Genomic DNA, 25,545 nt, shown 5'->3' with positions numbered 1-25,545 from the left:
GAAGGTGACCAACACAGTTACCAAACTTACCTTAAATGTGGCTTTTTGTTTTTAGGCAGTTTTAAAGTTTGGGGTGTGGGGGGGTTATTTTAAAGTTCCCCCCCTTTCTTTCTCTACTCGTAGAAATATGCTCCCTTCTATGTTCTGATGTTCATAAGAATACCAGGAGTGCTCAGATTTTTTTTTCCTATGTCTTCCCAGTCCATGAGAGATGTCATGGGAACCACATCACATGGGGACAAATAGGTGGAAATATGACCTCCTAATAAATACAGGTTGATCGTAGCATGTGTTTAGTTTGGTAGCTGCTAATAGAATTGTTAAACATGGTTTTAAATGGCACGAGTGGAAAAATTTTTGCTACTCATCTGTATGAAGCCAACACTTGATTGTGTTGCCTTCTCTGAGTAAATAGAGGAATTTCTGAATTTCTCACAGAGGAGAAAAAAAAATAAATCCTCTGCCCCTTGCTTATAAATTCTTGATAAATATTTGCCTCCAGAGCTGTGGCTGTTACATTAAAACCAAAAGGAACCTATTTTTTTTTGCCATTGATATTTAACACTACAGGATGAACACTAGAGTGAAAAGTGTTTCTGGTAGTTTCATGGCTTAATGTGTTTTAAGTCCTTAGAAAGCCAGGATCATCTCTGGCTTACATGGACAGACTCATGTTGAGAGTTTGCAGCGTGGTTAAAGGTGTTTATCAAAAAAAGGTTTTATCATGTATATGGATTTGTCCTTTTTTTATTGGTCCTCCTATGAGTTTACAGTCTCATGAGACTGTATGGTCTGTGTGCAGGGTGGGGTGGCTGTAGGCTATCTGGGTGTTACAGGGTTTGGAAGAGACATAGGTTGTAATTTGGAGTGCATGTAATCTGGTATTGCCACAGGTCAAGAATAGTGCTTCTCTGTGTCCTCTGTTTGTGCCATTTGTTACAAGCAGAACTGCCCACGCAGGGGTGTTGGAACTAGATTGAACTTTGTTGGCCTTTCCAACTCAAGCCATTGTATAGTTCTATGGTTATGAATAAAGTCATAATGCTCCTCAGAGGTAAGTTCTGGGGACTGAGGCTTGGGAGGCAGAGGGATGATATAAAGCTAACATCCTTGGATTGAAAGGCTGCCTTATTATCCAAGTGATAGGAATGTTGGAGGTGAATTCAGGTTTGTGCTAGATGGGTGGTAGGAAGCAGCATGACGAACTACATGGGATTTGCTTAGCAGCAGTGAAAACTCTCTACTTAATTCAGCATGATGACACAAGCTGTAAGTAGGCGTAAGTTTGCTAATCGTATTCTGTGTATCTAGGCTGTTACATCAGAAGTTGCCCCTTGCTGTTAACGAGGGCAACACAACCAAGTATGAGAGAGGTGCGAGTACAGGTTGACCAATGTGTTGGCTGCTGTACCACAGTACCTGAAAGGCAGCGATGCTATTCTACCTCACAGTAACTTTCTGAAGCTTTTTCTTGTACCTGTATCCCAGTGTATGAACAGCCAGACTTGTTAGAGATGGAATAATTTTGTTGATGTTTGTTTAGTATTAAATGAATACACTTACCTGAACTAACCTAAAGGAATTTTTTGGCAAAAAGAAAATACCAAAATCAAGAAGGTGCCACATCCAGAGAGAGGAGTATCTTTTCCAACTTGGAAATACAGCCCAGCAGATACTTCTAATGGGAAGTTTATTTAGAGGCATCTCCTCAGAGTTACATGGATATAAAAAGTTTTAAAGCTTAAGAAAATTTGCCAGAGCTGCACAATCAGTATTCATGCTGAGATACGCACTGCACTAGGCTCAGAGCTTCCATTTCAGACCTTTGAAGAAACAGGCCTGAGATACAAATTTTGGATTAAGGATAGATTCTGGGCTTAATTCAAAGGCAAAGACACAAGGATTTTGGGTGGATTGTTGTGAACCAGATCCTCCTGGCTCACAGGAGAGTCAGAGGTCAGTCGAGATCTGGAAACAAGTTCTGAAGCCCAACTCTGTCACTCACTCACTACCCCTCTGCAAGATGGGATAGAGAATCAGGAGCTCAAAAAGCAAGAAAAACTTGTGGGTCCAGATAAAGACAATTTAATGAGGCAGCAGACTTCCAATCAGCAGACCTCTCTGAGCAATGGCTACTTTGGAAAAACTCGTTCCCATCATTTTTATTACTGAGCATGACTGTGGGTAGTTAGGGTCCGGCGGCCGGAAGATTTCGCGCTGTACGGAAAGATAAGGCCCCTCTCCTAATAGCCAATAGCACTTAGTTCACGATGTAAGCAGACGGAAGTGACACCACAGACCTAACTCATATAAACACCGTGGTAAACACTAATAAACGCCATTTGCCATCCACCACATTGGTGTCTGTGAGCTGATGGACCGAGCGGCCTGGGGTTGGCCGCCGTGCCGTTCTTGAACCAGGTCGTCACGCCTTTCCCCGAAAGGCAACACATGACATGTGGTAGGGGATATCTCTTTGGTCTTTTGGGGTCAGCTTCATGCCTGTGTCCCCTCTCAATCTCTTGCCCGTCTCCAGCCTGCTCCCAGGGTTGAGCAGTAGGAGAAAGAGAGAAGGTCTTGATGCTCAAGCACTGTTCAGCAATAGGTAAGACATTGGTGTGTTCTCAGTGCTGTTTTGGTCTCAGATCTAAACCACAGCACCATACAGGTTTCTATGAAGAAAATTATCTCCATCCCAATCAGACCTAGTACACAAGTGCATGGTAGCAATGACCATGGCAAGTACTAGGAAGAATAAGGCTGGGCAAGTAATCAGAGGACGAGGAAAATGGAAGAGGCTTGGGCAGCAAGCAGGGTGGAGGGAGCTAGAGAGGTCTGCAAGTTTTAGCAAATTGAAGAGAGATGTAAGTGGGAACAGGGCAGAGGAAATGAAAATTCTATGTATTGTAAAAAAAAATAAAAATCTTTGGAACTACACTTATGAAACTTGGAGATTTGCGCTTCCACACAATTCTGGTGTCAAAGTCAGCTCATGTGGCACCACTGTTGCTGAGGAGCTGATGTTTTCATCCTCTGTTTTCCCCATTCATCAGCTTCTTTCCCTGGAGGTGTCTAGGATTGCCTAGTCCTTGTCATAGCTAAGCTTTCTGCACCTTGCTTGTACATAAGCTCTGCTGGGATCCACCTAGTCATTCTGAAAGTCGCATACCCAAGCACTGATAACTCTACCATACACTTCAGTGAGCTGTGCAGTTGAGTGTGCTCTTTCTCCCTCCCCTTCAGGCTGTGCCAGTTTGTATGAGTGAATTATAATGCAGCTGGGCCCAACGGTCTGGTCAAAACACTGGTAAGAAGTTTTTAGGCTCTTCTTGAGTTGACTGTGCATTTTATCTCTTTAACACAGCAAAATGTCTTGAACATGTGGTTTGACTAGGGAGTTACTGGAGAAAAGGAAGGCAGCATCTCTGTCTCTTGACAGCATTTCAGAAGGCTTTACCTTTATCCTAGGAAGGTTTAAGGCTATGAACCCAGAGAGAGCAGGCACCCTCAGTGAAGTGGGTAAACAGGAGGTGTTTGATTTAGGATGCAACTCAATCCTCCTCATTTCCTGGTAGCTCTTTTCAGAATGCAGCCCCAAGGGGAAGGGTGCGGTCACTGCGCTTGAAGCCCAGTCTGTGCTGCTGGCAAAGGGACAGTCTCAGTTCTTTCCCGACTCACTTGTTTCTTCTCCATCCAGTGCACAAGCATCGGGGTTCCCACAGCAAGTCACATCTGAGTGACTTGCAATCCTTCTGTGGGTTTATTTGGTGTCGTGTGTTTTTTTTTTTGGGTGGGGTGTGTGTCAAGTTAACTTTCAGCCGTACTCTCTGCGTGGCTATTTTATTGCAGGAATAGGCAGACAAAAACAAAGGAGAGGGAGGAATGGGTATATCACCCACACACTTTTGGTCAGTGGTGTAGTTTCAGAATGACTGGGTGACCTTTGCATGGGCATGCTGCCTGTTTTTATGCCTGTGCTGAAGGATATAACCAAAGGCATGGATTTTGTAGTGGGGAGTGACCTCACTTGTTGGTGGGTACCACCCTTAGGTCCTGCCTTTGCTGATGTGTAGAGCTCTGTAGATGCAGGCAGCCCCATGTTGTCCATGAATAGCAACACACCTTTGTGAACTTGCTGAAATAGGCAAGTGAAAATCTTGGCTTTTGATGTTACGTTTAAGATTTGCAGTCATTCCTGCACAAATCTGATTCTCTCGTCCAACAGCCTAGGATGTGCTACAGTTTGCTGTCATCTGCCTTGTCTCTTTCCTGGCTGTAGCTTTGCTTATGCTTTTATACCCTAGGTCTCAGTGATTTCTTAGTGGTGTTTGGGAAGCAACTCATGTTAGTGGCCTATGGGGGAAATTAAGAGGACTACAGGTGAATATTTTGATAGTCTTTCTGGACTGAACGTTTATTTCAGGGTTCTCTGCAACTGATGGTTCCAAGGGCTTGGAGAGAATGTAACTCTCTGCTGCTTACTGTAGCTGGGGAAATTCACAATTTAAAAAAAAAAAAGGGTAGTTGGGAAGTTTAAAAAAAGTACAAAAATCCAGTATTTTGAAAGCCCAGCTCCTGAGGCAGACAGTTCCTTGCTATGAGCTAATCAGTGAGGACTTTTCCACCCAGCTTCAACAGCTGGAACGATAACGTCTTAGTGGTAATATGGGAGCCTAACTTCCCCTTGTATAGACCTGATAAGTACATATATGTGTTTCAAATAGGTAGCTGAGACCAAAAAAGATGATAGTGATAGCATCAAAAATAAAAAGCTTACAGAAGTTCTATGGAAAAACTAAGCCTTAACATCAACACCAAGTAAAACAGTGAAGAAAATCAAATCAGATAGACAAATGTAATAATGAAGTAATTATTGCTGGTAAATAGAATATTAAATTCTACTTACATAGTCTAAACAGAACATGTTGATACCTTCAGCCTGCTTAAATACTTAAAAGAGTCAGATTTTTTCAGCTGAATATTAAAACTCAAAGTATAGCAAAATAGGTTCTATGGGTGACCTGTTACTCTGTGAGTGGAGGGCTGTGCCTTGTCTTCTATAGGCTACAAATCCAAGCTCTGTATTCAGAGGCATGATCCAGTTGGCATGGAGTTCCAGGTTATGTGCATTACCTGAGTCATTGTCAAACATGAGAAAATCTGAAATAGTTTAACATCCTGCAAAGCAGGCTCAGATTCATGGTTTGCTGTTTGCTGTAAGCTGAATCCATGCACCCATACTATTGTCATGGTTCAGCTGATGAGTGAACACTTGACCATGGCTCTGAGGCCTGAGTAGGATGAAAAAGCTGCATATGGAAAGGTATCTGGCTGCTGGGGAAGTGGAAACAGAAGATGATGTAGATGAGATGAGGTGGTGGGTTTGCCGAAGAGACTTTGTTAGCTTCTCTTTATCGGTGACACTTTATGTGATTTGTTTGGAAGGGTAGAGCACAAAGACATGGCGTAAGAAGGAATTTGGAGTGGTTTGAAAGAGGTAGAGGAGTGGGTAGTCCAATGGTTTCTGTAGAGGCTACTGGAGGCCTTAGTGCAGAGCTATGTTGTGTGATCTTTATCTTGGAATAACAGGTTACAATAAGGAGAGAGGGAGAAAGCAGAGAACATAGTTCGTATTTCTAGCCTTCCAAAAAGAGTGTATGATAAAGTGTTTGGCTGTTGCTTCTCTTTCTTTGCTCACAGCAGAGAAGTTAACTGCTGTGAAATAGGAAATCTGTCTCCATATGAAATGAGGTAGAAAAGAGGGGGAAAGGTTCTGGGGAAATTTAGAAAACTTATGATTACACATGCTTTCTTTAGAAGCTCAAAGATATGTGGTGGAGACATTATGAAACATTTGTGTATGATGTGTCATTTCCTTGAAAAAGGAAGCTGACAGCATCAAGTGGGAGGTTCCTTTGCATTTTCACTAGAGCAGTGGAGCAGGGAAATAAAACTGTCCCAAACCCTGGTTTTAGACAGGAGATGACGATTACCTTGAAAGGATAACCCGCTCCCTCTCTTGCTCCTGGGAGCCCTGTGTGTACTTGGGCAGGAATTCTTCAGGTCCTTGCTGCCAAGCCTTTGTTTGACCAACCAGTATGAGGAGAGTGTGCTGAAGATGGCAGCACTTGCCCATGCCAAGCAGAAGCTGTGAATGAAAAGTGTTTTACTTATTATAGCTGTGTTCTCTGCCAGTCTCGTTTCTGGGCTTGGAAGAACAAACAATCTGGCCCTCTTAACTCCAGCCTAGCTCTTATGACTAACTGAAAGAGTGCAAAGACATGGAGACTTTAATTGCATCAGCAGCCAGGCTTAGGGAGTTATTAGAGGTTGGCTGAGCAATGGTGGCTGTCCCTGCTTGTGTTCTTAGACGCCAGTATATGGCTGCTTTCCTCCCAGAAGGGAGTCACATTTCCTTGCTCTTGTCAACAGCCAGTGTGGCCTGCTCATATTAAGCCCCTACTGCTTGGTTGTGTCTGTGAGCTGAGGTTACTGAGAGGGAGAATTTCACAGTGGGTAGAGCAGGGAATTTTTTTCCATGTTAGGAATACTATAGGTTCCTAAGCAGTGACAGATGACTTCCTGAGGAAAATGCCCTCCTAGAAATTGTCTTTATGAAATTTAAGTCTCTTGTTAGAGAGACTTAGCAGGTGGAAACAGTGTTTCATCTCACCCAGCATCCTGCCTTCTTGTGATCTCTGAACACAAATAATAGAATCATAGAATGCCAGGTTGGAAGGGACCTCAAGGATCATCTGGTCCAACCTTTTTAGGTAATACTATCGTTTATATGAGATGATTCAGCACCCTGTCGAGCTGAGACTTAAAACTGTCCAATGTGGGGGAATAGCCTTATTTTCTCAAGGCTGAACAAACCCAGTTTTCTTAGCCTCTCCTCATATGGCAGGTCCTCCAGCCCTCTCATCATCTCTGAACCCTCTCCAGAGATGTCCGCATCCTTTTTGTAGAGCAGGGACCAAAACTGAACACAACGCTCCAGTTGTGGTCTGACAAGCGCCGAGCAGAGTGGGATGATGACTTCTTTATCTCTGCTTTATCTCCCCTTGTTGATGCAGCTCAGCATCCTGTTGGCTTTGTTTGCTACTGCAGCAGCACACTGTTGACTCATGTTGAGCCTGTTATTCACCAAGACCCCCAGTTCGCTTTCCACAGGACTGCTCTCCAGCCAGGTGGATCCCAGTCTGAACTGCATTCCTGGGTTCTGTGTTGCCAGAGGCAAGACCTTACACTTCTCTCTGTTGAGCTTCAGAAGGTTCCTGCTAGCCCACTCCTCCAGCCTGTCTAGGTCATCCTGGAGAATGGCTCTCCCTTCTGGAGTGTCATCCTCTCCACTCATCTTGGTGTCATCAGCAAACTTAATCAGGGTGCTCTTGATCCCAGCGTCCAGATGTTAAACAGCATTGGGCCCAGTATCAATCTCTGGGGGACCCCATTTGTGACTGGTTGCCAGTTTGAGAAGGAACTATTTACTGTCACCCTGTGGGTATTGTCTGTCAGCCAGTTGCCCACCCACCGCACAGACCACTTGTCAAGGCCATAACGAGTCAGTTTCTTTAGGAGGAGTCTGTGGGGGACCGTATAAAAAGTCTTGGAGAAGTCCAGGTGGACAATGTCCACCATGCATCCTACATCAACCGAGCAGGTTACTTTGTCGTAGAAGGCAATCAGGTTTGTCAAGCACAGTTTGTCCGTGGTAAATCCATGTTGGCTTTTCCCAATCATGTGCTTCAATTGACTTGTTAGAGTCCCCAGGAGGATTTGTTCCATGACTTTCCCAGGGACTGAAGTGAGGCTAATGGGTCTATAATTACCTGGGTCCTCCTTTGGACCCTTCTTATAGATGGGGGTGACATTAGTCTTCCTCCAGTCTTCAGGGACATCTCCTGATCTCCGTGACTTCTTAAAGCTTATGGAGAGCAGCTTTGCAACAACATCAGCCAGCTCTTTCAGCATCCTAGGGTGGATGGCTCCCAGGCCCGTTGATTTGTACAGATCAAGCTCCTGTAATAGTTGACACACCAACTCTTCCTTCACTGATAGTAGGTCAGGGTCTGCATCAACCTGGACTTCTGTTCCTATGGCCTGGGACCCAAGAGCACTGGTAAAGACAGACGTGAAGAAGGTGTTGAGGACCTCTGCCTTTTCAGCATTGTTGGTGACTAGTTCACCTCTCCTGTTTAAAAGTGGGCCAGTATTATTCCTCTCTTCTGCTTGTGGTTAACATATCTGAAGAACCCTTTCTTGACGTTTTTTGACAACTTTGGCCAATGTCAACTGTGAAGGACCAGACCCTTCCTCACACGAACATAATATGCCCTTTAGGTCAGCAGTCATAATTGGCTTAAAGATGGCTGCTCCACCAGGCACTTTAAACCCTCTCCTGCCTGCCTCCCCTGCCAGAAAACAACAGCTCAGACGCCATGAGGAGGTAGCCAGCTGCCAGACAGGAGCAGTGGAGGGAAAACAGCAACGATGTTGCAAACCACAAGTCTGCCCGGTGCCAGCAGTGGCGGGAAAAACTCCCTGCCTGATTGACTGAGAAGCCCCAGAAACAAGAGACTGGCCAATTGGGAGCAAAGGAGACCCATAAAAGAGAAAGCGTGCGGGCTGCTTTGGGCGCGCTTTTGGATGGACACGGAAGCTGCTGCTGTTTGCTTTTGGGGGGTGACCTGCGCCTTGGGGGTGCCTGCCAGCCAGAAGTCCCCGATCCTGTTCCCACTCCTGTTTACCTGCTAGTCCCGGCTCCCGGTTCGTACCTGCTACTCCCGGCTAGTTCCTGCAGCCGGGCTCCCAGCTACTCCCAGCTCCCGCTTCACCTGCAGTGCCAGCTAATCCCTGCAGCCCCAGTTCGTCCCACCTCGCCCACGGCTTTTGCAGTCCTGGTTCCCGGTCTGCCTGTGGGTCCTGCCAGCCTGCCTGCGGTCCTTGCTTGCGGAACGCGGTTGCCTGCGGTACCTGCCTGCTGCTGAGCAGGTGCAGTGAGACTTCTTCCTGCCACCTGTGGTTCTAAGACTGGGTTGCAGGGGAGGTCATCTGCAGCTACTGTTTAAGTACCTAGACCATCTCAGGAACAAAGTATGGGATTGTATTTTGGGTACAATTCTCTCCCTAAGGTGTTCCTGCCTCACTCACCTGCACACAAACTGCGACCCTATACGGGACAAGCGTCGGGCATATCCCTCCTTCCTCTTCCCCTCATAGATAATTAATCTGGGTGTGTAAATAAGGCCTATCTATATATAAGTATTAGAGCATATGTAAGTTTTTGGTATTTGGTGTTTTAAAGGTATTTTACAGATCCTGTGTCTTTTAATTACCCTCCTTGAATCTCCTGCCCCAAATTGTTTTATTTTTTCCCCTCAATAAACCGTGTGTTCGTAAATTCTAATTGGGGATTGTCTGCTATTATTGGAAACACTAGCGAGCATTGAACAAGTGTCTCACCCGAAAAGTCAGTACCGAAGTTCACTGCTCCTCTCTGAGAGGCGAGCGCTGCGTGCGGATCTCTCGGCAGGTCCCGATAAGTTAAATTCACTCCAAAAAGGAGGTATAATAGGTCGCAGATCGCGACAGTCAACTCAAGCTAAACTTGTACTTTCCTAACTGCATCTCTGCATACTCTGGTAACGGCCTTGTAATTTTCAACCGGTAATATTTCACTTTTCCACCTCTGGTACATTTCCCAGATGTTGAAGCTCCTGGGTTCCTGTCTTTTCTGGAAATCGTTAATTGAGATAGGTGGAAAGATGCTTATACTGGAGCAGCAGGAGCAAATGAGATGTTTACATCTGTCTGAACAGGACAGAACACAAAGAAAGGCATAATGACCAGCACTCTTGGGCCCCTCTGCCCTCCAGGGTTTTATCCCATGGGACCCTACCAGGACATGTTTTTGTCTATGTCCATGTACACATCTGCCATGGCAATAGTCTTGGGATTTTTTAATTTCAGGTTTCTGGATAGCAGTTAAGGTTTCTGGACAGCTCTCATTTCTTGCTTGGAGCCATTTCACATACATTGGCTGTGAAAGAAACTTGCTGAAGTGATGCTTCCAAGGGAAATTCCTAGCATCCTCATGATTTCAGAGCAGGCTCTTTGAACCAAGTAGTGATTTTGTGTCAAGAATGTGCTTTTACTAATCCCGTGAATATTCATGCTGGGAAAATTGTCATTTATTTGTTCAGCCAGAGCTTCAGTCTGGACATTCTGCAACAAGATGCTGAGATAGATTTTTTTGCAGGAGACCTAATTCGAGTGAGCAAAATACTCAGGATAGAGGTGCATAGGATAATGAGGAAGATCAGGACAATAATTCTCCCTGGGACCGTAATGTGGAAACTGGATCTCTTTTGTGGTACTTGTCACATGACTGGGCAGACAGACTGGGTTTGGGTAATTCTTAACTGACATCTGCCTTACTTTGCTACATTGTGGTGTGCTTCTGGTCTAAATCTGAATCTATCTGACAGTGTGTACAGCATTAGTCAAGCAATAGTTTATTTTTTTATATATATATTTTGCTAAAGTAACTTTTTTCTCTTTTTCCTCTGTAGCACACATCCACTGTGAGGAAGTGTTTGGCATTGTGGGAGAAAATTTTACTTTTCCAGTAAAAATAGACCGAAGAATAGTGGAAATGACTTGGAAAAGAAACAAGAACAAAGTGGCTGAATGGGAAGGGGAAAGCGAAGCAACATATTATCCTTCTCTCCGTAACAGAGGCTTGCTTAACAAGGAGAATGGGTGCTTAACTATATATAATTTGGAGAGCAGTGACAATGGCACATATGAGTTACACTACTTGGCTACTGTGGAAGAAAACTATGACTTAACTTTTGTCCTTTTTGTGTTAGGTAAGTAGTGGAAGAACTGCATAAAGAATTTGCACCACTATATTCACTTTCAGAAGGCTAAAAAGGGGATTGCTTGTTTGTCAGGGAAGCAAACAGAAACAAAGGAGGGCTGTTCTTTGGGTCTGTTGTTAAATTGCTTAGGCACTTTTAACAGATTTTCAAATGTGGCATCTAATTTGTGTGCCCATCATTAATTGCTTGACTGCCTGCAGTCCTTGCCTGCTTGCAGAACCTGCCTGCTGCCAACCATCTGCAGTGAGACTTCTTCCCGACACCCGTGGGTTCTAAGACCGGGTTGCAGGAGAAGTCATCTGCACCTAATACATAAATACCTGGACTATCTCAGGAATAAAGTAAGGGATTGTAATTTGGGTATAATTTCTCTCCCTCAGGTGTTCCTGCTTCTTACCTCCACACAAACCGCGACCCTATACGGGACAGGTGTTGGGCATATCCCTCCTTCCTCTTCCCCTCTTAGATAATAATAGTTAATCTGGGTGTGTAAATGATAAGGTGTATCTATATATAAGTATTAGGGTATATGTAAGTACTTGGTATTCGGTGTTTTAAAGACATTTTACAGATCCTATTTCTTTTGATTACCCTCTTTGAGTCTCCTGCCCCAAATTGTTTTATTTTTCCCCTCAATAAACCGTGTGTTTGTAAATTCTAATTGGGGGTTGTCTGCTGTTATTAGAAGCATTAGTAAGCATTGGACAAGTGTCTCACCTGAAAAGTCAGTGCCGAAGTTCACTGCTCCTCTCTGAGAGGCGAGCGCTGCGTGCGGACCTCTCGGCAGGTCCCGATAAGTCAAATTCACTCCAAAAAGGAAATATAATAGGCCGCAGATCACGACAATATCTAATAAAGATGCTCCTGCAAGCATATTATACATGCTTGAATATCTGTGGCATCATCTAGTGCAGATCTATGTAGCTTCACTAGTAGTCTTGGGAAATATATTTGACGAGTGTCTATATTAGTCCCGTTGACAGTGAACCATGAGGAGTCTCAAACTGGGGAATCACAAACAGGGCCACTTTAATTTCTTTCTCACACACACACACAGACCCCTTACACACACACATTTATCTATGCATTCTCCTGCTGCTTTTGTTGCTCCAGCCCTCGTACTGTGCTAAAATTCAAGGTTGTTTATAACCAAAGTAAATACAGAATGTTTTCTCCCTTTTTAGATCCCCCTTCAGAACCTCAAATAAGTTGCAACATCAGTGGTGATAACTTTACGTTAAAATGTGCAGCACATTTCCAGCAGCCTCTGGATTATACTTGGAAGTTCACTACCATACAACCCATTTATCAGAATCAGGAGATTATAATCCCTAAGAAGAGTGTTGATGCTTCCGAGAAAGCTACATGTGTCATTAAATTCTCTCAAACAGAAAAGAGCTCTGAAATCTCTTTGACTCAATGTTTTACAGAAGAAACAGGTAATGAATGGGACAGGTTGTATACGCAACAGAGTGAGAGGCTAGTTTGGGAAGCAGCATGGACTTTGACTGTAAGATTTCTACTTATTTCTCAGGAAGTTGAATTTAAGAGTAGAAAGCATCAGAAGTGATTTGTCTGCTAAAAGTGTGTTTAAGGTTGGTGGAAGGGATGAGGTCAACAGTTCGATGCCCCCAGAAAGACATTTTTTTGTGGGGATCCCAACAGAACGAAACGTGTGACTTGAAATGAGTAATGGTAAAGAGGGAGACGCACTTAGAAAATCTCTTCTGAACCTTCTAGCCTTGTGCAATTAATGCTTACGACTAATGTGTTCTTTGTATTGCTTTCTATGAACCGGAATGAAATTATGCAGTCATTTCAAGTGAGTCACCTGGCAGCCATTAGAAAAACAATTTCTCATCTAGTGTGTGTGGGAGTGTGAGAAACAGTTCTTCCCCACATAAGTCTAAACAAAATGTCTTTTAAGTCAGCAAAGGCCTTCTGCTGATTATTCCCAGCTAACAGACTAAAACAGGCCTGCTGCTCAAGGGCAAACAAAAGCAAAACAACAGGTGTGGTACAAGGTACAAGGCAGGAAGGATGGGCAACAAGTTATACATTGCCCCTGATAGTTACCACCCTAATTTAGGGCTCATGGATGCGCATTGGCTCTGGACAGTGACACTGACAGGACAGGAGGGTCACTAGGATATAAAGAGTTCCACAACCCTTCCTCAGGGAGAATGCCTTAAGGGCACAGTACTTTTTGCATTACCTCCCTAAAGGACACATTACTTCCCTGATATATCCCTGGTAGCCATTTGCCATTTTTACATTTTCCCTAAACCTAATCCCACAGTTTGTGTTAACCCTTAATAAGCTGGTTAACTAAACATTAGTCTCAGTAGCAATTTGTGGCCATGGTGGGGTTGTATTCTAACTACCACTCTAAAATATGGTCCTGCAGCAGCCGTTCCTCTGTGAGAGGCGAACGCCACGTGTGACCCTCGGTCTTACTCAACAACCCCTTCAAACTGGGGGGGGTGGAAGTCAGGAAAGCATCCTGACAGCCGGTAGCCCCCCTGGCAGTGGCTTGCGACAGGGAGTCAATGAGCATGCCTCTTTTCCTTTTTCACAGACATATAAAAAGGAGAAAGGGGAGTTTTCCTGCTGTTGCTTATTGCTTTGGGACAGTGTCACGATCCGGTATTCGGATACGTGGCACTTTTTATTAAAGGTGATCCCAAATGGTGAAATTAAGACGCAAACGAGGTCAGATGTCACACGCACAACAAACTTTTATTAGAGTAACACAGCAAAGTCCCTAGAGCGGACAGGACAGGGAGGAAAACAGAGACAGAAAAGAAAGGAGAAAGCAGAGATACAGATGACAGCAAGCAAGAGCATAGTTACCACCACGGTCCAGCGATGTCGTCGGTGGGGAAGTGGTTCCTGGTGGGGAAGTGCTTCAAACGCACCCATAGTGTCACAGATTTTTATACAGTTCTTGCCCACTGCACCCCCACTTTTCTCCCTGAATAAGGGAGAAAATTCTGCTATCTTCTCTGTGCTCCTCCGAGATAGCAGGGGGGTAGGTACGGCTCCAGGGCTATGTCCTGCAGATAGTCTTTGTTTGGCTAAATGTTAAGACCAGCCATTTCAAAGAGGAGGTTGAGACAACTGGCACCACAGGATTAGTTTATTGCAGTGGAGTTTCAGTCCTAGGAAGTGGCTTGAGACCAGCACTCTTTGTCTTGTCCTGCTAAGTTGGTGGTTTTCATGAGATATCATATCAAGGCCTGGTTATCACTGTCCCAGCACCAGCTGTAGATCTCCTTTTTTTCTCCAAGCTCAGCATGTCCCACATTAAACTCCCCAGTTCTCAGGTACACATTGCAGGAGGGGAAGCAAAACAGTTGAGTGGGTTGCTGAGACATCTCTTTAGTCCATCAACAAATGTTGTTCAACTCTCAGATGCCACAAGACAGACAACAGATATCCTGAGTGCCAAAGTCCATCACTTATCTCTTGGATTGTTCGAGACAAGCACTGTACATTCTGAATGCCACAGACAGCCATGGCTGAGCTTCAGGTCAGCTTGAGCAGCTTGAAGCTTGTTTGGTTTTTTTGTTTGGTTTTTTTTTGTTTGTTTGTTTTAAAACATAGGATGAGAATACTTTTGGAACTATCTGGTTTTAGGGTGTGTAAGGCACTCCCTAATTGACAAAATTTCCCACTTCTGTGCAAGCGTAATTTTCGTGGTTCACCAGTATAGAATTCTTCCTCCTCCACTGGAATTCTGTGTTAGAGACTTGTTAGAAATGAGATGAGGTGGATTGACCTGGGCTGGCTGCCAGGTGCTTGTCACGTTGGTCTATCACTTTGCTTCTCAACAGAACAGAGGGTAGAAAATACAACAAAAGTGCTGTTGGTTGACATAATGACAGGACCATCACTCAACAGTTACCATCAAGGGCAAAACAGACTCAACTTGAGGAAAATAAATGTAATTTATTGCCAATGAAAATCAGAGTAGGATAATGAGAAACAAGAAAAAATATAAAACACCTTCTCCCTACCCCTTCCTGTTTTCTGGACTCACTAAGAGTCTTAGTCACTAATGCTCTTGGCTAAGATCTGACTAAGCCTTTCATAGGCCAAAAAATGAAATAGTCATCAGCTCTGAAGCAGTGATGAACTTTCATTGACCTAGGGTCTTACTGTGTAACTTTTCTGGAGCTGGCTTAGGTTTTTATTTTAATAACTGACTCTGGTGCATTAATTTTTTTAAGGTTACATTTAAAAAAACAAATAGCTATAAAATATACTCAGGGTTCTATTTCTACTGAAGTAATGTATAACAGTTGCTTTTTAACTAACCATTCACTATTTATTTTAAAGGAGGCAGCTACAATGAAAGAAGCAGAGGTGGTCTTATTGCGGCTTTGGTTGTCTTCATTCCTATTGCAGTAATACTTGTATTCCTATGCAGAAGAGGTATGTACAGAATTTCCTAAATGAGCTTAACATGCTTCAAGAATAGCCTGGTTGGAGGTTCTATAGAATGTGTGAGTTTCTGACAGTGGGATGTATTGTAAATACAGCAGTAGAAACAGGTACATCTTATGCAAAGACTAGTAGATTTGAAGGAAATAATATACTGAACTTTCTTGCACCTAGACACTGGGCTTTATGTACTGGAAAACACTGTAGTTTGTATTTCCATGTTTCTCCTTCAGAATGGATGTTTCATTTACTGTGTGTTTCTACTTACCAAGTATCTATGGCCTCTCCCATTCCTACCTGTGTGAGCTTTCACTGCCTTACTTTAAGAGCATAAAAAAGCTGTCCTCAAGATAAGATGTGTTGTCAGGACCAGATTTTATCAAAGTCCACTGAATGCCTTATGCTGAGTCTTAATCTTACAACTCCCTGTGCTCAGGTGATAGATAGGGATTTCTGTGCCTCCTGTCAGCCTGTATTGCCATCCTCTTGGAGTGCTAGATTTGTATCTTGATCCACCCCTACACTGAATTTGAGTATCTGTTTTGTAAATCTGAAAGCTTATTCCATGTGTGTATCTCATGCTGCCACCTTTTTAGGTGGATACGTTAGGTTGTATTCTGGCTCAAAAAAGAGATGCACACAATTTCTTCTCTTTGTATTTGAGAAAGTCCTAAACAAGAATACATTGCCTCATCCTAAGGATGCTCTCCATGGAGAATTCCTGTTGGTGTCCAGGTGTGAGTCACCACTTGGCGCTGGTTGCAGAGTGAAGAACATGGGATGCATCTCCTAACTGGGAAGGAATAATTGATGATACTCTGTAGGGAGGCTCTGATGAGAGCATTTGTACATGTATGTATCATGTGGACCTTATATTTTTCTTGATCATTCTCCGTTTAGTTTCTGTTGGCATGAAATCATAAAATGAAATAGGTGGGAAGGAGTCTCTGGGGGTGTCATCCAATTTGCTGCTCAAAGCAGGACCAATGTCAATGCTAAATCAGGTTACTTAAAGCCTTATCCAGTGAAAGTTTGAATATTTCCAAGGATGGAAGTTCCCCAGCCTCTTTCGGCAGGTGTTCTTGTGCTGAATCATCCTTGTGGGGAAGGATATTTTCCTTATTTCTTTTAGGTCTTTCCCTTTTGCAACATGCAGCTGTTGGGTCCTGCCCTTCTGTTCTGTACTTCTGAGAGGAGTTTCCTTTATTTTCTGTGGAAGTTAGTTGTAGACTGCAATGAGCCATCCCCTTAGCCTTCTTCAGGCTGAACAAAGCCAATTTTCTCAGCACCTCCTTGGGCAACTCCTGCTCCTTAAACATCTTGGTGGTTATTTGCTGGAGTGCCTTCAGAACATCAGTGTTTTTTCTTTAATTGGGAGGCCAAAAGTAGACACAGTACTCTACATGTGGTGTCACAAATGCTGAATAGGGGGGAAGAATTATTTCTGTCAACATTCTGACTATGCTTCTGCTAACACAGCCCAGTATCTGGTAGGCTTCTGCTGCAAGACCACATTTGTGACTAATATTCAACTTGTCATCCACCAGTGCTTCCAGCCCTTTTCTGGAGAGCTGTTTTCTAGCAAGGGAGAGCTCAGCATGTACTTCTCCATAGGGTGATTTTGGGAGGTGCAGGACTTTGGTTTACTTTGAACATTGTGTCTTCCAGCACATTTCGTCAGGCTACTGAAGTCTCTCCAAGTGGTAGCCCTGCCCTCCAGCATATCCATTACTTGCTCCAGTTGCCCCACGCTTATTTTGATGCAACTCAGGATACAGTTGACTTTCTGGGCTGCAGACACACGTTGCTGGCTCATATCCAGCTTTTAATTCACGAGTATCCCCAAGTCCCTCTCTACAGGGTTGCTCTCAATCCCTTCAGCCCCCAGCCTGTATTGATACAGGGGGTTGGTTGCTTCATGTAGGACCTTGCACTTGGCCTGGTTGAACCTCATGAAATTTACATGGGCCCATTTATTGAGCTCATCCAGATCTTTGGTCTCTCAGGCATGCCAACTGCAGCATTCAGCTTGGTGTCATCTGCCAAGTTGCTGAGGATGCACTCAAACCCACTGTCTATGTCACTGATGAAGATACTACAGTACTGGTCCCCATATGAACCCCTGAGAGACACCACTTGTCACTGAGAATCCATCCAGACATTGAGCTGTTCACCTCTACTCTCTGGATGCCACCATCCAGCATTTGCTGTTAGCTTAACTTGATCATATTTTGAAAATCCATCCAAGGACTGGTGAAGACAGGCATGTTGCTAGTGTGATGTGCAGAACTGTTCTGGTTTGGTTTGGTGGGTTTTTAGGTAGCGGGGGAAGGGCCACAGGAATGGCTCAAGTAAGAAGCTGAGAAGTTCCCTCTGCTTCCAAAACCCAGCCAAAGATCCATTAGAGGACAACAGATGTGCCTTAGCGATTAACATACGAAAGAACAGCTATAACACCTGAGCAGAGAAGCACTTAGGAGAGAAGAGCTGTGCTGGAGGAGCAGAGTGGTGCTGGTGGTTGGCAAGGAAGAAGGTGCCCAAGCAGAAGTTTCCCTGCAACCCATGGCGAGATGGCAGCTGTCCCCCTGCACTCATGGAGGAACGTGGTGGAACATTCCCTGAAGGTGCCAGGAGGGGTGAACTTGGCCACTGGACTTGGATTTTGTGGCCAGAGGATTTGCTGCCTATGGACTCTGATTGCGCAGCTTTGGAAGACCCCGGGGCCAGGGGAGTTTGTTCCGCAAGGAGCCCGTGGCTCTGTGGGAAGCCCAGGCTGGAGCAGCTCCGGACCTTGTGGGAAGGACTCATGAAGGAGAGGTTCGTGGAGGACTCTCTCCCATGGGAGGGACCCCGTGGGGAAGCAGGGGAGGACTGTAAGGAATCCTTCTTCCTGAGGAGGAAGGAGCAGCAGGAACCACCAGCCTGTGAACTGACTCTAAACCCCATCCCCTGTCCCCCTGTGCCGCTGGGGGGAAGGAGGGAGGGAAACCGGGAACAAAGTGATTTGGACCCGGGAAGAAGGGAGGGGTGGGGTAACATATGCAAGCCCTGCTCTGTGTGTGTCTGTTTCTTGTGTGTGTTTGATTAGTGTGAAATCAAATTACTATTTTTTCCCCAGGTTGAGTCTGTTTTGCCCAGGACCTTAATCTGTGAAGAACCCTCCTTGTCCTTTGTCTCAACCAGGAGCTTTGTCCTCATCCCAGAGTGTGTGTGTGTTGAGGGGGAGAAGTTGAGTTAGTGGCCGTGGGGCTGTTTCTTTGTTGTTGTGTTGGGCCCAAACCATGACAAGAACTCCAGTCCTGGCTTTTTGTGCATGACTGGCACATGCTTACATCCTGTGGGTCAAGTTACAGTTGTCTTCTTTACTTTCTCAAACCCCTTTCACTTGTTTGGAAAAAATCTGTTAGCAGCACCTTTTGATTCACCTTTTGACCTTTTGATTCAAAACTCTGTTTTGTGTACACGCCTTCTTGTAACAGTCAAGATGAAGGAAGGAGACTATGTAGGAACTTCTCACCCTCTTTCTATTAGTTACCAGTCTGCTGCCCACCCATGATTTTGATATGCGATGCCCTTTTATTTTTTACTCCTTTAATTTGCAGCAAGATGGCTCAGTTCTCTGCCTTGTCTGTCTGTGTGTTGAGATGTGGGAATCACTCTGCATGGTGAGCAGCTGAGGAAGGAGACAGCTCCTCTAATCTGCCATTTTCACAAGTGTGAATGAGGCTAATGTGTTCCAGCTTTAACATGTATGTGTCTTGTTGGCAGAATCACCATGATCTGTTCTTAACAACCAAACTAAATCAGAACATAGGCTGTCAAGCAGATCAGAGGGAGCAGGGAAAGATTCTTGAAAAATACTTAGTTGTGAAGGTCACCAGAAAAAATACAGTGTCAGTGTGAGGAATGGCCAAGGCTCAGATGCAAGTTCAGTGCCCTTTTGGAGTGTTGTGGTGTTGAACTAACAGTGGCTTCACATGAGATACTCGGTCTAATATCTTACACGATCTATTGAAGTTAGTACATGGCTGGAGCAGAATGCTTCTTGGATTGCAAACTACTGTGTCACCTTTGCAGAGGTTTTCTGTATGTTTAATTTTATTTCTTAAGTTGTTCTTTAATTCGATTCCTGAAGTTTCTTAATGCTTTTTTTATGGGTTTGGGGGTTAAAAAAACATGATGAGGTCCTTGGTGATGGGCCTGGAAAAGATGCCACAGGTTGGGAGGCAGTGCCATGAAAGCAGGGGTTTGGGGCTTTTTGTTGTTGAGTCTGTTAAGGGGTTTTTATTCCCAAAAGCTGTGGTTCTAACCCATGATTCAGAGATCACTGAAGTCTAAATAGACTACTGACAGAATTGAAAGTGAAAAAAAGGAGAAGGATGGAGGGGAAAAAAACCCAACAACTTTAAGGTCTGTAAAGAGAAAGGGTTTAAAGTCACAGTGCAACACGCAGATGAAATAAAGAAGGGAGATGTGGATTCTCAGCTGCCTTTGGCTTCTTATGGCAAATCTTTGTCACCTCATGAAAACCCCTGTCAGAAAGGTTTTGTGACGCTGTAGGTATAACAATAGATAAAGGTGGTTATGGTCTGGGATGCCAAGTTGTTGTGGGAGAGAAGTTGGAGTTGAAATTAATTGTGAGTCCTTCAGTAAAGTAGCATAACATACTGGTTCTCAAGGGTTATCTGCTAAAAGTGTTATAATGAAACTGTACTTTAAGGCTGTGTTGGTATGTTTTGCAGGCTATTGTGCTACCTCCAAACACATTCCTAGAAAGGATTTCTATGTACCTACAGCTGTATCTTCACAAGCTGTCAAATATGAAGATGAAAAGCCGAAGCAGGTGAAAACTGAGATGGTGCCCTAAAACAAGGGAACGTGAAGGAAGGAGTCAATTTCACATATGGCTTTCACAGTCTAGAGCATACTAGCATGGTCTCAATGTAGAGGTTACCATTCCCCTGTTGGCCTAGTGTGGGAAACTGTTCTTTTCTTCCCCACACAAGTCTAAACAAATCTCAGTGGTAGCCCCCCAGTACCGGCTTGCGACACCTAGAAAGACCCATTACCTTAGGAACAATAAATGTTGATGGGTAGATCACTAGATGAGAAGTAAAAAAAAACTGGATCCTTGTGTTTGTTAAAGAACAAATACCTTATTAGGGCTTCAGCTTCCTTCTTGATAGGATGAGAATTGTGCTGTGTTTGCAAATCACTTCACCATCAATGGAAAGAACCAAGTGTGTATGAGGGAACCCTTTTTTATAGTAAATAAGCAAATCACCCTTTTGTGTAATACTACCTTTTACTTGCTTGCAAAAGAGTGCAAGGATATTTTATAGCATGTTTTCACGGGTAGGTGATCTTTGCTTTCAGCTGGAAAAAAAACTTCAAGGTAATGACCTAAGACAATGAAATGTAGTGGCTTCAAAGCTTTGTTAGTGTTGATGGCAAATAGATCTGAGACTCAACACACCAGTTTAGAGATGGAATGTTTACAAGCTTGCAAAATGCTATTTTGGTAGATACAGTAGACTTCTTTCCTTAGAGAAGCACCATTTCTGGATGCAGTATCTTTCACTGTCTTTATGCTCTAGGAAAGTATTTTTACTGCATTCATCAGGCAGCTAAGCAAAGCCCCAGTTTTGCTTTCTTAGTACAGTTAATGTACATTTCAAGGAAATTCTGGGACCTGTATTTTTTTCTAGAAGCTCTTTTTACTCCAGAGGGATAGTGAAATACAAACATTATACTTCAAGTCAGAAAAACAAATATGTGTTTTTCCCCAGGCTGTTACACTGGCGATTCATTCTCTCACTAACTCACTCTTCCACCATTTTCCACAAGTGGCTAATAAAAAGAGTTGGAGAAGGCATAAATTTTTTCTGATTAAGGGAAAAATCACTAATGATGACAATGAGGGAAAGAAAACCCAGAAGCCCCTAGGTTTTGCTGCTTATTTTTCCTGCATGAATTGTAATGGGTGTAGAACAGCTTTCCTCATCTGGAGGAACAGGGGTTGTGTAGCTGATGGCGAAGGTGTGGTGAACTGTGGGATTTTTTAATCACTTGCATAACTATTTCCACATACATAGATATGCATATAGGAGAAGGAGGTTAATTATATGCCTATCTTGTGGAAGAAAGGAGGGAAATGTATGGCTCAGACAGCAGAGAATCAGGTTCATAGATAAAGGTTGTCTGATTGGACGCCAGAAGAACAAACCAGAATACCAGAAAGCGGAGTCAGTGCACCTTTATGCAGTAGACCTGCAGCACCCAGGTAACATGAAATCACTGCTGTGCAGATGGGAAACAGTAGTCAAGGCTATGATGTTCTTCAAAATGCATGTACAAAGCAATTCTAATAGTTTCTGCTGGTAGGACAGCAGTATGCAGCAGTTGCAGTGGGTGTGTACTGCAGAGCTCTGGACAGCACAGAGCAATGACCTATGCTGGTGTGGGGAAGAAGTGGTGGAATGTGCTCCTAAGGGGATTGTAGCTCTTCTCTAATCTCTTTTCAGACAAAGAATTGAACAAAGAGGACAGTGCCCAGAAAGACAAGCAGATGGTTAACAATTGTGTGAATCAGGAAGGTAAGTGTGTGTTGTATGGAGCAGTCAGTGTTAATGACCCAGTGGGCAAATGGGATTTCTTGGAGTTGAAGCCTCAGAGTGACGTCTTTGCAATGCTTCTCAATAGAGGTACTGGGTGGATTGCACCCTGAATACTGAATACCTGTCCTCTGCAGAGGTTTCAGGAATACAGTTAAACAGCTTTCGGGCTCTAGTTAAGGGCAGAGCCAGTCCTGCATTTTTACCAGCCTTGGAAATAATGCCAGGAGAGCATATGCACTTGAAGGACATGTGTTTGGACCTAAAAAAAAAGAAAAAGAAAAATAATAAACCCAGTCAGAGTGAGATGAGAATACTAGTCAAGTGGCTGTCTGTGCTGAAGTGCCGGCTTCTGATCTTCTGGTTACCACTGTTGGGAGATGGCTGCAAGTGGGGCTCCAGTCCCCCCAGTATGCGCATGAAGCACGTAAGTGAGGAGCAAGTGTTGATGTGAACAAGAAGAAGCTTTGCCAAGAGGAAACTTGGAGAGATTGCTGCTCTGTGAAGTGAAGTCAAGCTGTCCTTTGTTGTCTGTGATGGAAGACAGTATTCTGTGTGTGTTTGCGTGTCTTCTTCCAGCAGATGGCAGAGAGGTTAGGCTACATGACAATTCAAGCAGTCAGGAAGATTTCTGTGCAGCGTTAGGGACAACTTCTTCACACGCAGCCTACTAGATGTACCAGCAAAGGCTGATGTGCAGATGTACTTATTGCTCACTAAGAAGGGAGGAGTGGATGGGGATGTGGTCACGAATGGTTTCCTTGGCTGTAGTGACCAAGTTACAGCTGCAGCTGCAGAAAGCAGTGAGGAAGGCAACCATCAGCCCTGTGCTTTTGGAGAGCAGACTTCCACTTATTCAGGAAGATGGCAGGCCAGGTCTCATGGGAGACAGTGCTGAAGAGCAAAGGAGCTCAAGAGAACCATCAGGTTCTCCAACTATAAGGAGGACTTGCTCCATACATGAGCAGAGGCCATCCTGATGTTCAGGAAAACATGCAGTCAAAGCAGAAGATCAGCTTGGCTATGCAGGGAGCCCCTGACAGGGCTCCAGTGCAAAAAGGACTTAACACTAGATGTGGAGGCAGGGATAGGCTACAATGGGGGAATGCAGGAACACTGCCCGAGTAGGTAAGGAAGGTGTCAGGAAAGCCAAGGCTCAGCTATATTTCAGACTTGCAAAGGACAAGGGCAACAAGAGCTGCGTCTGCTGCCACATGAACTGTAAAGGAATGAAGGAGGAAAATACAGGCCCATTCCTGAACTGAGGAGCATGATTTAAGGCTATCAGACAAAAAAAGCTTGCATACTTGATGTGTTCCTTGCATCAGTCTTCATTAACAAGGTCTCACAGACTCTGTGCTTTGTCAAAGGGCTCAAGAAAGACTACAAGCCAGGGATTACTTGAGAAAGCTTGATCAACACCAGTGAATGGGATTATCTACATGGGTAGAAAACTTGCTAGATCGTCAAGCTTACAGGTAGTGGCTGATGGGTTGTACTCCTCATGGATGCTGGTGGCAAGTGGAGTACTGCAGAGGTCTGTTGTTATGGTGACCTTGACAAAGGAGAGAAAACAGTGCCTCTAAGCATAACTAGCCACTAGGACAGGCTGCATGGAGTCATTGTGGAGTTTATACCCCTGGCGGTTTTTAAGATCTGACTGGAAGAAGTCCTGAGCAACCTGTCTAGAACTGTATGTTGACTTTTCATTGAGGAGGATGTTGGGTTAGAAACCTCCTGGAATCTGTCCCTGAGGGAACCTGAGTGAGTCTGTGCCTCTTATGAATTGTAGCTGGTGACTCCTCTCTAAGTAATGGCTGATACCAGTGTGAAGTTAAGCAGTGAGATACACTCTGGAGCACTGAAACTCCGTCCTGTGATGTCTTTTTCAGAGCTCTCTGCTATACAGAGCAGCAGCCTGACATCCAAGTGTGCAGTTGACCATGATGTAACCAAGGGAGGTGAAAGCCTGTTCTGTGGTGGGGAGCTGTCCTGAGGGAAAGGTGTTGGCTTTCTGGTGTTGGCTGATGATGTTGGAAAAATGTTAAGTTTTAGCTACTAACTCACTCTTACGGAATAGCCACTGCCTTGAAGCTGAGCAAAGCAGGGGACTGACTGTAGTTGTCTTCTGATCTCTCTTCAGATATCTTTAAGGAGGAGAACAGCAGCTTGCTGTCCAAGCATGCAGCTGACCATGGTATAAATGAAGGAGGTAAGTTCCTGTGCTATGGAGCAGTCTTTGTTGTGGCTTCTGCCTAATGCTTCTTGATGGGTGATGGGTTATAGGTGGCACTATGGGTGCTGTGTGCCTTCTGTGCTTGGCCTTTGCAGGGTCTGGAAGGGATAATGAGGACAGTACAGAGTTGGGGGATGGAGGAGAGTGGGGAGGTGTTGTATGATGGGAGCAGGAGATGTTGGTCAGGGCTATTATTGATGCCAAACACGGGGCCCAGCTGTCAGTCAGATTAATCTTCATCCACCTGGGCTGGAGAGGGCGAGTGTTGTGATCTGCAGAGTTGTCTTGAGTGTTGCCTGTTGTCCTTGCAGAAGTGACTCTGGATGTGGAAGGTGGAAATGGGGAGCACCTGAGAAACTCTCGCAGCTGCAGTGAAGAAGGTGTGTGCAGGGCAAGCTCCACATGTCTCGGGAGAGTGTGCAGACTGGCACGAAGGCTGGGAGTGGCAGTGCTGGGCTGGGCTGTGTATGACTCTGGCCCCTTCTTGCAAAACAGTGAGAAATAATAGAAAGGCAGGGGTGGGGGCTGCTCAGACTAGGGATATCTTTCTTTTTCTCATTGTCTAGAGAGATGAGTGTTGTGAGTCACCACATGCTGCTCTCCTGGGTTGTCTCCTGGCACCTTATCCCAGGTTGGAGTGATACTGAGCTAGAGACTAGTGGAAGGGAGGGGTAGTGCTATCAAAATAGGAGCAAAGACTGAATGACAGTGCCTTTGAACATCCATTTGGTTCCCCTTATACTGTTGCTCTGTGTGCACCAAGATGGAAACTCCTATGTGAGTGGGCCTTGTGTAGGCTCTGTTGGAGATCAGCCTGGTTAGTAACTGATGGATGTTTCATGCAGTGAGTTGTGTTGGGTCTGTAGTCTTGAACTTGGAGGAGTCTTAACTTCCTGCAGTGTAACTTGCCTTTCCCTTCAGTTTCATTGCTTGGCAAATAAGACCTCTATTTGCAGTCCTCAAAAGAGAGAACTCCAAACACACATGGTTTTACCTTGTGGAAGAATTAGCAGCAGCATCACATGCACATGTGGTGCACACCTGATACTAAGATAATAGACATGAAGCTCTGCATAAAAATGATGTCACAAGTGCCTTGTTATGTGATCCAGAGCAGCCTTACAGGTTACCAGCTGCTTAACAGGTGACTGGCAGTAAGTGGTAAATGTTCTTCCCAATTGCAGGGAACCTGTCTAACCATGAAGAGGTAATTTTGGGTATAAAGTGGCTAATGGCTGTCGGATCCCACCGGTTGTATAGCTACTGTAATTGGATTGGTTTGGATCATGTGCCAATGTCTTGATTCATTTCCAGACTTTATTAGTATTTAAAGCCTGCAGTATTCTTGTGTAACTAGTTCAGT

General features: G+C 44.4%; 1 protein-coding gene across 6 annotated transcripts in view; it reads left to right on the top strand.

Annotated features, from left to right (window-relative positions):
• Positions 1–25,545, top strand: part of CD58 (CD58 molecule) — a 33,398-nt gene that overhangs the window by 2,871 nt on the left and 4,982 nt on the right. The window contains exons 2-7 of one of the 6 annotated variants that reach the window (XR_007889103.1): positions 10,575–10,874; positions 12,071–12,325; positions 15,228–15,323; positions 20,075–20,175; positions 21,857–21,928; positions 24,090–24,113. Coding sequence is in view for 5 of the 6 variants with exons in the window: in XM_051615349.1 (XP_051471309.1) it covers positions 10,575–10,874; positions 12,071–12,325; positions 15,228–15,323; positions 21,857–21,928; positions 24,090–24,158; positions 24,494–24,562 (861 nt within the window). In the remaining variant the exon portion in view is untranslated. The other 5 variants (XM_051615349.1, XM_051615385.1, XM_051615364.1 and 2 more) reach the window with 5 other exon arrangements.

The sequence above is a fragment of the Apus apus genome, chromosome 1, assembly GCF_020740795.1.
Source record: "Apus apus isolate bApuApu2 chromosome 1, bApuApu2.pri.cur, whole genome shotgun sequence".
Taxonomy (NCBI): Eukaryota; Metazoa; Chordata; class Aves; order Apodiformes; family Apodidae; genus Apus; species Apus apus.
This window is presented reverse-complemented; position numbering and strand designations above follow the sequence as displayed.